Source organism: Trachypithecus francoisi, unplaced genomic scaffold (genome assembly GCF_009764315.1).
Source record: "Trachypithecus francoisi isolate TF-2019V2 unplaced genomic scaffold, Tfra_2.0 Lachesis_group0, whole genome shotgun sequence".
In the NCBI taxonomy this organism is placed as follows: Eukaryota; Metazoa; Chordata; class Mammalia; order Primates; family Cercopithecidae; genus Trachypithecus; species Trachypithecus francoisi.
In genome coordinates, this window is record NW_022681453.1 from 91,493,380 (window position 1) to 91,506,451 (window position 13,072).

A 13,072-nucleotide genomic window follows, 5' to 3' on the forward strand; every position below is an offset into this window, starting at 1 on the left:
TACCTCTGAATCCACAGACTGGCATATAAACGTAGCTGGGGCAATCATAGTATCCATTTCCCTGACATGGTTTTGTTTTAGTGTTGGGCAAGGTCCTAACAAAGCCAGCCAGAGTCTCCTCTGGGATTGGTGTATGAATTTTCACAGAAAAAAGGTCTCATTTTGCTGGGGTTGCAAAGCCGGAATACTGAGCCCTGGAGTGTAAAGAAGCAGACAGTGAAGAACTTAGCAGTAGGAGAGAATGAAGTCAATGCCCCTAGCGACGCACTAAAAATCCTGCATGAGCCTCTCTCTGGATTGAGCAATGCTGGACCACCTTCCTAGTTTCATGATGAAAAACTTTCCTAATTTTTGTTTATGTTACTTTGGGTTAGGTTTCCTTCATTTATAATCAAAAGAACCCTGAAAAATAGAGTCTGCATGCTATGCTTTCTTGGCATATATATGTATCAAACAATAACTGTATTTTCACACAGTATTGTTTCCATTAAAAAAAAAAAAGTAGAAGGCACAGAATCTATCCTTAATGAGTCTACATTCTATTTGGTGGTGGGGATAGACTTAAAAATACCAGAATTTTATCTCTTTACCTACATAGTGGGTTCTTTGAGAGTGAAAACTGCATTTTCTTTCTCTCTCTCTCTCTCTCTCTTTTTTTTTTTTTTTTTTTAAGATACGGGACTTCACTCTGTCACCAGGCTGGAGTACAGTGGCACATCATGGCTCACTGTCACCTAGAACTCCTGGGCTCAAGCCTTCTGAGTAGCTATGACAGTAGGTGTGCGCCACCACACCCAGCTAATTTTTTCCAAATTTTTAGAGACAGGGTCTCGCTATGTTTCCCGCACTGGTCTGGAACTCCTGGGAAGTGATCTTCCCACCTCAGCCTACCAAAGCATTGATTATATGTGTGAGCTACTATACTTGACCTACTGAGAACTGGATTTTCTAATTACCCATCCCCACCCACATGCACATTTGGTCTAATGACTGGCGCATGCTTAGTAAGTAATTGCTGAATGGCTAAGCAGATGGCACCTGCTGTTATATTTTGTTAGGTCTTTTATGGACTAGTTCTGTGTACTCTTTTTTTCTCATTTCCTTTCCCTAAAGTATAATACCACTGACCTTTGGGAAACTCATTATATTATTCACTAAAACGGATTCTGCAGACTCAGAATTGCTCATTGTAATAAAATATACAACAGTCTGCAGAACGGAGAAACTCATAAAAACAATCTGAAATTTCTTAAACTAATTTAAAATCATAAAGCATGGTAATATTCCATTTGATCTGTATGAATAGCTTTGTTAAACTCACTAAATTGTAGTAAGAATATAAAATATTCTCACAGAACATAGTCAAATTTGTATTGTCTATCACATTTTCATTTAAAGTAGGCCTTGCTTGGAAAAAGTCAAACATAATACCATATTTTGATCAAATAAATGAGAAATGCAGGACAGATAGGGAATAGCCAGTATTTGGAGAGAGCAGCTGGGAAGTTTTTGATTAAGCTATTTCTGCTTCCAAACAAAATCCTGGTTACAGGATCTGTCACAGTTATGCTGACTTCCAATATGTGAAGCTAAACAGAATTTCAACTCTCTTTACTGCAGCAGCAAAAAAATATTCGCGGCCGGGCGCGGTGGCTCAAGCCTGTAATCCCAGCACTTTGGGAGGCCGAGATGGGTGGATCGCGAGGTCAGGAGATCGAGACCAACCTAGCTAACACGGCGAAACCCCGTCTCTACTAAAAAATACAAAAAACTAGCCGGGCGAGTTGGCGGGCGCCTGTAGTCCCAGCTACTTGGGAGGCTGAGGCAGGAGAATGGCGTAAACCCGGGAGGCGGAGCTTGCAGTGAGCTGAGATCCGGCCACTGCACTCCAGCCTGGGCTACAGAGCGAGACTCCGTCTCAAAAAAAAAAAAAAAAAAAAAAAAAAAAATATTCGCAAGATACATAAAAGATTTTAGCTCTTACTATTTTCCTGTAGTCTTGGATTGATGTGAGGACCTCAAGGTTTGGGTTTCTTTTTTTCACCCCCCAGGCCTCCATCCTCTTTTTTCTCCCTTTCCCAGATTCTTGCTTGGATATTCTTTGGTAATGCACGTCAAGACCATGACAATACAACAGCTTAAACCCTACTTGGTGGAAAAACCACCAAGCTCTGGGTGGAGGAAGAGTTCAGCCTTGTGCTGTGAGCATTGGCAATCCTGAACGAATGAGAATGAGCTTAATGTTGGAACTCTATTCCTGGCTGCAGCATCTTCTCCCAGTTCCAGATAGAGCCTCTGTGGCCAAATGAGGTTTAATAGACAAAAGTCACTCTCTAAATGGTCATCTTGGACACAGATCACCAATATACATGGCCAGAATGGCTGGGCAAACTTTTGGGCAAGATTCAGGAAAGGAAGGGGGGACAACAAGGTTTGGACTACTTTAGGCTACAATTATTAAGAGCAATTTACATGGTGGTCTATGTTGAAAACTACACATTCGGGCAAAAGCTGCTCTCCTAAAAAATCTGTCTTGTGGTCTGGCATCTTCATTTGTCCCTCTGTTTTGTGGACATCCTATCTAATTCTTGGCACCTCTGCAGAGATTCAGGAAAGTCCTAAACATCAGAAAAGAATATTATGAATCATTCCTTATTCCATTTGCTGAGAAAAATATAACAATGATTTCTTCAGAGATTATAAAATCATAGCATGTTACTGTTAAAGTGGACATTAAAAATCATGTAACCCCTTTCTTGTATTTATTGAAAGTGAGGCACTTTTAAAGTTAAGTGTCTTTCATGGTTGAGTTATAGTTCACATAACCGTGACCATGGTTACTAAATGGGTGGTGCCATAATCTGGGGGACAGGGGCCGGGCGCGGTGGCTCACGCCTGTAATCCCAGCACTTTGGGAGGCCGAGGTGGACAGATCATGAGATCAAGAGATCGAGACCCTCCTGGCCAACATGGTGAAACCCTGTCTCTACCAAGAACACACACAAAAATTAGCCGAGCGTGGTGGCGGCGCCTGTAGTCCCACCTACTTCGAGGCTGAGGCAGGAGAATGGCGTGAACCTGGGAGGCGGAGCTTGCAGTGAGCCGAGATTGCGCCACTGCACTCCAGCCTGGGCAACAAAGTGAGACTCTGTCTCAAAAAAAAAAAAAAGAAAAGAAAAATCTGGGGGGCAGGAAAAATCATAGAACTGCTCTTTATATTTATTTGTATCCTCCTGTTATAAGAATGTTTATGAATGTCTAATAAGAATGATTATGACCTTTATGACCATAAACAATGACTTTTATGAATACATTTTGCAATATATATATTTAAATCAACACCCCAATTCTTATTCTCTTCTCTTGCTTTTTTCCCCCATAGCAGTGATTGTCATGTTATATACTATGTCTCCTATTGATTTTGTTTATAGTCTGTCTCCCTCCCATTAGAAAGTAAGCTCCATGAGGGCAAGAAGCCACTGGCCCTGTGTGAGGAGCTACATGGACTGTAAACAAAACCAACATGAAAGATACAATTATTCCTCTTCTCCTTGCCCATGGCCTATTCTAGAAGTTTATTGGAATTATTTTCTAAGAGCATTAATAAGTCACCACTATGAGATTTTAAGGAAACATGTCACTTCTCTATGCCTCAGTTTCATGACCAATAAAGGGATTGGACTAGATAATCTTTACAGTCCCTTCCAAATATAGTGTTTGTTCTGTGGTGAAAGCCTAGTTCCTAGAATGGAGAAGGCATTCACTAAATAGTTTTAAATGAATATATTAGTACAGTAGTACTTGTATGTAATCTGCAAATAAATAAACATATGCCATCTATGGATGCTCAAGAACTTCTTACTGATACCAGTATATTAGTAAAGTTTGGGGCACTCTGAATTAGAAATTTAAAAATTTTTAAGTCTTCTGGGAACTGGTTAAGACAATAACTAAACAGAATAGCAGTTAGGGAGGTTACTTGAGGTGCAGCCTCTTCTGTGCATTGAAGACTGTAACTCATCTGTAGGAGGACTTTTTATTCTGGGCATTTGCTTGAATGGCCTATTTTAGTTGTGTTAAAATAGGACAAGCAAGCAAGCATTATCTTGAGTTTCGGGCAGAAGAGGAACTATGGTGACTGAAACCAGGGCTTTTACTACCTAAGGTAACTGATTAAAAGCAAAACAAAACAAACAAACAAAATCCCAAAACATGGGTTCCTTTTGAAAGTGAAGGAACAAGTTTATGCCTCTGGAATTCAGTTTTAGGAAAAACTGGAAAAGCAGTCAGGAACAGCCCCAAACAAAGCCCAGTGGCTTTGAAGAGCAAAGGAAAGAGCAAAGGGGTTCTTCAAATAAGATTCCCTGATGAATAGTAGACTGTAGGCAAATGACACAGATCCAAAAAGTCTAAGTGTTGGGGGCGTGGAGCAAAGGTTGCTGGTTACGGTGCACTTTGTCCTTAAGGGCAAATGCTCTGCAGGGCCCAGCCACACTGGCTTTGCAGTTTGATGTGCTTTGGAGAACAACGACTGAGCAGTGTGTTTGGCCTCAAACCTGCTGCTATGTTGGCTTCTGGACTTAGCATTTTCCACAGAGTCAGTAGACACCCACAGTACTAAGGAGTCAGTTTCAAAAGCAGTACCATATGGCAGGGAGAAACACTAGCTATCGCCAGCCAACCAAAATCCAATCTTATCTATGCCTGACATTAGAAAAGGATACATTTTCTCTGTAATTAAGTCCTTAAGATACTTGGACAATTTGAGATTGGACGGTGTGAGGTGTGGAGGTGTGTGTGGGTTGCTTAAGTTGTGTTAAAACTGGCAAATGAGATGTGGCGATAGTGTTTAGAGATTATCTATAGTTACATAGTCTTTGTTTTCACCTATGAACATTCAGAATCACATTAGAGGTGATTTCTCATTACCATTGTATCAGAAACCATCATATACTTTGAGAAGAACAGGTGAGTAGACGAAGCCTGAATTTTGAGATGAGAAAGTGAGAACTTAAAATATCATGTCAGCTCTGACAGTACATTTACATGCATTGTAAGAGTACCTGTATCTTTTGAATACTATCTCTATCGCTGTGGATAGGTCACAGGGGTTAAATGTGTGAATTCTCCTGTTCTATAATATTATAGTATCAACCACCAAGGTAGTTTTATAGATAAAGTAGAAACAAAACAATTTGCAACAGGGGTCATGTATCTCAAAAGAACCGTACTAGATGGCATATCTTGACAATGCATTGCCTGAAAGCATTCACTTTTTTCCCTCTAAGTCATATCTAGTCTAAATTAATTTGCTCTTTACAGTGGTGCATTGAAATGTCCTAAGGAAGAAATGAAAAGTGAACATTACTCTTTCTTTTCTCTCACTTGTAGGTCAAGGCTATTGCATAAACACAGTCAAACATCATTAGAACAAGCGTGGAAATCTCAGATGTAACATGTGGATCAGGCACTCACATGGCACAGCCTGGCGGCTGTCCCTGAGGACACCAAATACATCTCAGAGTGAAAGGTTACTCAGCTTCTCAAACTCAGCCACAGACCATGAGCAGCTCTCAGGAAGTTAAAGGCCAATCTGAGTGAGGACAAAAGGTATATTTCCCCCTCAAGCTGATGTGTTTACATTCACAAAATGGCAGTTTAACTATTGGTAGCACTTACATCTTGGTTAGACATTTCCCAATAAGGTCTCTCTCCATAGGACATGACCTCCCACATGACAATGCCATAGCTCCATGCATCACTTGCTGAGGAGAATTTTCTGTAGGCGATGGCTTCTGGGGCTGTCCACCTGATGGGGATTTTTCCACCCTGGAAAACAAATTGGAGATTTCTTAGCTGGCTTATCAATGTATTAAAAACAAAATGGTATTCCAATTAAATATTTTTTATTAGAAATATCTAAATACTTCATAATAGCACTGGCATTTTAAATTAAAACCAAAAGAAAGCCAGAATAATGTTAAAATGTCAGAAATATTTCCTATAATTATTCAGTAAAAATAGCTTTAATGGGAAATAAGTCACACTTCAGAAATATTTTATTTCATTCATTAGAGAAATTTATTTTTACTTTGGATTCACACAATTAACCCCTCTATAATGCCATTTGAAGAAAGTTCCAGATTATAGGACATTAAAACTAAATATTCAACACTCATTAAACATTGTATTGCATTTATAAATAATAATGAGAATAATCTCTAACTTAATTGAAGACAAGTGCTTAAATACAGAACGGAAACATTCTCTACCAATTCAATACTTATCAGAATTTTATTTCGTTCCCTTTCTTTCCTTTACATCTGCTATGATTACATTTATTTTATATGAAAACATTCTTAACTAGTATATAAGCGCACCTTGAAAGGATCATCTTTCTTTCAAAAACTTTAATACAGCTTATATTTTTATTCTTCAATTTCAACTTAACATTTTAACATATTAAAGGAATTAAATTGCATGAATTTAATCTAAAGGTTCAAGAATTAAAGTCTGCCATTGTGTTACACTTAAATTTTATTAACATTTATTACATTTTATATCTTGAAACACTCTATAAATCCTTTTTTACTGTAATGACAAGAATAAAACAAATCATCCATTTGATTTACAATCTTTAAAATTCCTGCAGCTCCAAACTGCGAGTTGAGGGGACGAAAGCAGCCCTAGCGCCACTAGATGGCGGAAGAGAACAATGAGCAGCTCCCAGATTGCTGTCTTAAACCGTGAAGATGGCTTAGGTTCATAACAAAAATTATTTTTGACTGTCAGAGCCCACCACAAAGGGATTGTTTCAACATTGTCCATGATCATGATCACATAATCTGATCACCTACTGTGTGCAAAGCCTGGTGCAAGTAAGGGTGGAAAGAAATAAAAGTGTGTTCTTTGGCCCTTAAGGAATTTAGGTTAAATATCTTTAAAGGTGAAACTACTAATTGAGTGATCTAAACATTCCTTATTTAGTAATATTTAGTAAACACTACTTACTCGGAAAAAAAGGGATTAGTCCAAAATGGGTACAATTTAGGTTTCACAAGGCACAGGAGAGCATTAATGGAACCCTCATTTCAAAGACTAGTAACATGGAATTGTTAGAAGAAACCTTGGGGAAAACACCTTGAATCCAATCCCCTGATTTTACAAGTGAGCAAACTGAGCCCAGGGCTTAGAAATTTCAAGGTTTAGAAATTTCTCACAGTATTATTAGGTACCTTATGTATACTAATGCTATCATATGATGTAAAGGTGTAATACTTAAGCACAGGGATTCTGTAACCACATATCAAAGCAGCCCAATAGAAGGAAGCCTGAAGCCTAAGATTTTCATGCGTTGGGGCAAAGGTTAAAGGCAGCACCAAATTAAGACGAGGAAATTAAATTTACAAAGTTGGTGACAGTAGCTTAAGAGTGTTGTGGGGCAGGGAGTTGCAAGGGGAGAAAATTCATTCTTGAACCCAAAGTAGGGTAGCCAGATAAAATAAGGGACTCGTGGTTAAATTTGTATTTCAGACAAATAACAAATAATTTTTCATTATAAGTATGTTCCACATGGGAATTTTTTGGTATAAGTACATCCCAAATATTATATGAGACATGTTTATACTTAAAAAACACCCCAAATCATTGTTTATCTGCAATTCAAACTTAACTGGGCACTTTTATTTGCTAACTCTATCTACCCTCATCCAAAGTACTAAAAGCATTCAGGAATGAGAACACGGCAAATGACCCAACTGAACCTAAAGTCATGTTCTAAAAACCGGGTGTGATCTTCACAAGGGGGTAAGAATACCTCTGCTTGTATTTGTGCACCAATACTACAGTATTCTTGTTTTATTGTATGTTTGTGACTAAAGTGCCTCAGTCTTGTGGCTCTGCATATTGAAACTATTTGAGTAAGATTCAGGTTTGTTTCCAATATGGAAGCCACATTTCCAGAAAATAAAGACCAAATTTGTCAATTTGACTCGAGAACGCATACAAGGACAGCAGTCCCATCTGGCATTTCTCCTGCTGGACCTTTTCCTTTGCTCCAGAAAACAATACGTCAAAGTGTGAATTGCTAGCCTGTCTGGCTGTTCCTTTGCTAAATCGTTGTGGGTTCTATTAAGATAGGCCAAAAAGCAAGTCAATGGTTATTTTATGTTCATTCACTCATTCACTTATAAATGATACTTCATATAAATTATTCACATATAAATTTATATTTTGAATAATTTGATATCACATATAAATGAAAACTTTATCACTTTCCTTCATAAGACTTTTTCTTCAAGGGGAAGATATTACAGAATATTTGATTAATGGCATTGCTCCCTGTTATGAACTGAATTCTGTTCCCCTAAAATTCATACACTGAAGCCCAAACCCCCACTGCAACTATATTTTGAGATAGGGTCTTTAAAGAAGTAATCAAGGTCAAATAAATTGATAAGGTATGGCCCTCATCTAATATGACTGTGTCCTTTCCTTATAAGAAGATGAAAAGGTATCAGAGGCATGCAGGCACAGAGAAAAGGCCATTTAAGGCCATTCTCAAGAAGAAGCCATCTGTAAGCCGAAGAGTGGGGCCTTCCGAGAAGCCAAGCTTGTCAGCACCTTGATCTTGGACTTCCAGTCTCTAGAACTGTGAGAAATAAACTCCTGTTGTTTAAGCCACCTGGTCTGTGGTGTTTTGTTACGGAAGCCCTAGCAGACTAATACTCTACCACTATAAAAAAACTTTTTTTCAAAATACTTTGTTAAAGTGAACAACATTACAAAATGCACAGTGCATCTTTATTTAAAATTTTATTTCAACTGTTGCCTTTTTTTTTTTTTTTTTTTGTATTTTTTTAGTAGAGACGGGGTTTCACCGTGTTAGCCAGGATGGTCTCGATCTCCTGACCTTGTGATCCGCCCGTCTCGGCCTCCCAAAGTGCTGGGATTACAGGCTTGAGCCACCGCGCCCGGCCCTTACTGTTGCCTTTTTAAAATTATTTATTTATTTATTTTTGAGATGGAGTTTCACTGTTCTTGCCCAGGTTGGAGTGCAATGGCATGATCTTGGCCCACAGCAACTTCTGCCTCCCGGTTCAAGAAATTCTCCTGCCTCAGCCTCCCGAGTAGCTGGGATTACAGGCACCTGACACCATGCCCAGATAATTTTTTTGTATTTTTAGTAGAGACAGAGTTTCACCATGTTGACCAGGCTGACCAGCATGGTTATGGTCCATGTTGAACTCCTGACCTCAAGTGATCCACGTGCCTTGGCCTCCCAAAGTGCTGGGATTATAGGCCACCACACTCGGCCAACAACTATTGCCTTTAAATGGAAACTATGAACTGGAATACATCTTAAAATAAAACATGAAAAAATTGGACATAAGTTTAACGTAGGAAATAGAATTCTAATTAACAAAATGCATGATAATATGAACCCAATGGTATGCATAAACTAGAATAATTCTGAGCATACATGGAATAGGGATAGGAAAGCAGTCACACCTTTTGTTCCAATGGGAGGATGTATACTGGATACAGTTTATATCTAATTGCAAGATGAGGCAGAAAGGAAGAAGCCCTTAAGGCTACTGCATAGTCTCCGTTCCTTATGTTAGAGGAAACACAGAAGCACCTGGGTTTTTTCTTTTTCCTTTTTAATCGAATGGATCAACTTAAACTTTCGTGGCTTGATCTCATCTACATATTTTTGCCCATGATATTGAATCATACACAGAGGTAATGCACTAAGGTACTTTTTTTCTCAAAGCATTAACCACCAGATGTTTGCTTCAGGTTTCAGGAATGAACAAATAATACTTTAGATTTGAAATCACACTTATTGGAACATTATATGTTGCTTTACCATATGTTTATGAGAGAGAAAAAAGTTACCAAAGATGCTAATCAAAATGACTGGATGTAACTCAAATGACTTCTCATTTACTAATACTTCTCTTACAGAGCAAGCTTAATAACTTAGGGAACAAAAGAAAAACAGAAAATAAGTAAACTGGAAGGGTACTGAAATGTTTATTAGTAAACCTTTTGTGTTTTTTCTGTTTTCCAGGTCATATTCAGAGATTGTTGTCTAACAAGTAGGTAGTGAGTTGTAGCTGAAAAAGTGCAGGTGAGGGAACAAGGAGCGCTGTATATTTGTATATCTTTGTCTGCTCTACATCCCCAGAGTGGAGTTGCATTACAGGTGCATTTAACATCTGAGTATTACTACATAAGCCTCTAATCTTCAGAGGAGAGACCAATCCATTGAAATGTAGTAAGGATACAGAGGCTTAATACTGGAACCAAATGGAAAAATTCCGTAGAGAAGCAAGAACACTTAAAATGTCTCTCTCCATTTCTCATTTACTGGATTTGATGGTTATCTTGAAGGTAAAGGGTTTGAATAGACAGTAATCTGTCTGTAGACTTTTCTTATGTTCTCAATCTATCTCTATAGTACTCAATTAATGAGTATATATTATACTAAAGAATACTTTAAAAAATCCTTAAGAGCAATTTTAACTAAACAATGTTTTTCTTCCTGAAATACAAATTGTAAGACGCAACTTGACTATGGCTCATTGTGTGACCTTAGGCAAAGCGTAATCTCTAGAGTCTTAGATTTCAGAACTGCAGAATGAAGGGATTTGAATTAATGACCATAAAATAGTAAACTATAATGAGTTTTGACATTTGCCTAGAATTTCTCAGCTCCCATTAAATTGCAAAGAGATAGGCCATATGAGCTGGTACCAAGACCGTGTGAGCAGACAGCCTGATGACAGACAGAAAAGGAAGCAAGCACACTTCAGGTTACATCCCTGGCCGATAATTCATGGTTACAGTGGTGATCATGAGTGGTAAGCAAGAGGTAAAGTAACTTAAACACTTTGTTTAAGAAGGCAACAGCATGAATAATGTATATTGGAAAGGTTTGAAACCAAGATATTGACTTTTTCTTCCTTTTTATTTTTTAACTCTTAATGGGTAACCATTGGTTATTTGGAAAGCTTATTATATGGAGTCTTACTGATGTCAGACAAAGAAGGCATTAATATGCTTACTGGAGGATGACTTTAAATTATAATTTCTTGTTGGTGGGATTATGTGTGGCAGAGGTGGTCTTGTTTCAGGAGCTTTGACAGAGAGGTCAGCATTCTGGGGTCTTCTGCCTTAATTCGCTATGGCATCCCAAAAAGTCGCAGCATGATCTCACATTCACTAGTTATAACAGACAACCCTAACTAGGGGGATAGTCCTCTTACTCTTGAGAATCCCTGATCTTGAGAGAGAAATCCATCTCTTGCGCATCTCTTCCTAGTTTGTATTCCCCAAATCAACAAATTATTTTATAGTGCAAAATGGTATTATATTGTGCATATGTTTTAAAATTACATGCCCAGCCTCTTTCAGAGAGGCATGTATATTCCTCCTTTATTGAGATTTACAAATCTAGGGAAACTTTGGTACTCTGGAAAGTTTTATCCTTTTCTGAAATGTGGAGATAATATCTGTCTTTACTTGAAGAAAGACTAAGGGCTAAGAGTGGAATGAATTCATTTACAGTACAAAGGAGAAACTTCTCATATTTTGACTTCTAGATAACATTTATTAAGTGGATTAAATGAGATGGTATACACAAAGCACCTCTTAGCAGCCAGCACCCAGTGGACACTCAGTAAATGTTATGTTTCCTTAATTATGTGTCAAAAATCGTCTTTTTTTGGACTCACTTGGCTTCCAGGTCACATCGGCATCTCGATTCCCTCATGTGGAATCACTGAACTCACCCTACCATGCCCAGGCTCAGGGATGATCTTCTCAAACAACAGCTTTTAGGAGTCAGAGGTGCAAAGTCAATTCTGCTGATGGACAGTCTCTGAAACAGTTCTAGTAATTTAGACCTTGTCTTGCCCGGTTCAAGAAAATCTGTGTGTCTTGGTCCAGTGAGTTTGGTCCCATGTTTAAACTCCTGCCGTTGTCCTGCCAGTGCCCTTCCGAGACTGGAGACAAATTTATATTTATCTTAATATTTCACAGGTAGAATTCTGTCATCATATAACATCATTTATGGTTGAATGCTGGCAGGCCAGACTTCTGTCTGCAGCTTGACCTGCCTGATAAGGATTGTGTCAGGATTGCTTGCTTTTCCTGTGTGTTTCTATTCTCTTTCTGAGGTCATGTGCACTGGGTAAGCTGTGAAACGTTTGTCCTTGAAATACATACGTAGACAGTCACGTATGTACATACATGCATGCATGCACATGAGATTGTGCATGTGCATACAATTTTGTATCAATGTCTCAAGATGCACAGATGCCAGATTAAAAACACTCTTACTCTAAGCAAAAGAACCTTTTTTTGGCATAGTATTTTTAAAATATTGGTTCTTAATAACCACTTTTTATAAGCTGATAAGCACTGCAGAAATCGATGGTAAACAACATTGTTTTAGGTAACAAATACATGAAACTAACCTTTTAAAAACTCTAATATAAGATTTTTTTATCCCTTGTTCCAGGTTTTCATTATGTGTGCTGAGGATCTTCATGAGGGTGTTCACTGAGGTCTCAGGGTTTTATATTTCATGAACCCAGAGCTCACCAACTATTGGTCCTTAGGTTGAAAAAGGCCTGAATTTAGGCTTTTCATGGCTAAGTTATTTTTGTTTTGTTTTCTTAAACTGAAACTAAATGTCTTTAGACAGGGCGTGGGCTCTCTAGAGCATCTGCTCCACCCTCTCACCAAGTCTGTCATCAGCCACATTTGACCTATTTCCATTATCTTCCTGGCCCTGTTGGTGTTGCTGCCCTGTCCCTCCCCCACCCTAACTCTAACCCTACCTTTCCATCCAATTATGAAATACACAATTATCTACTTTTGAAATTTGTTTTACAGTGTAGTTTTCATAGAGAATAGGGGCAGATGAGAAACAATTTCAAAGAAACATGAATAGCTAAATCATCAGCTTTGTTTTCTACTTGCTAAAAACATTCTTAACTATGGAAAGACTCTCTGCCTCCTCCCCTCATTTGGAATATTTAGAACTACACTACAATTTTAT

General features: G+C 38.3%; 1 protein-coding gene across 1 annotated transcript in view; it reads right to left on the reverse strand.

The window, feature by feature from the left end:
- Positions 1–13,072, reverse strand: part of EPHA6 (EPH receptor A6) — a 941,507-nt gene that overhangs the window by 23,286 nt on the left and 905,149 nt on the right. Inside the window, exon 15 of the mRNA XM_033211549.1 lies at positions 5,680–5,829. Coding sequence (XP_033067440.1) covers positions 5,680–5,829 — 150 coding nt within the window. The remainder of the gene's footprint in view (positions 1–5,679; positions 5,830–13,072) is intronic.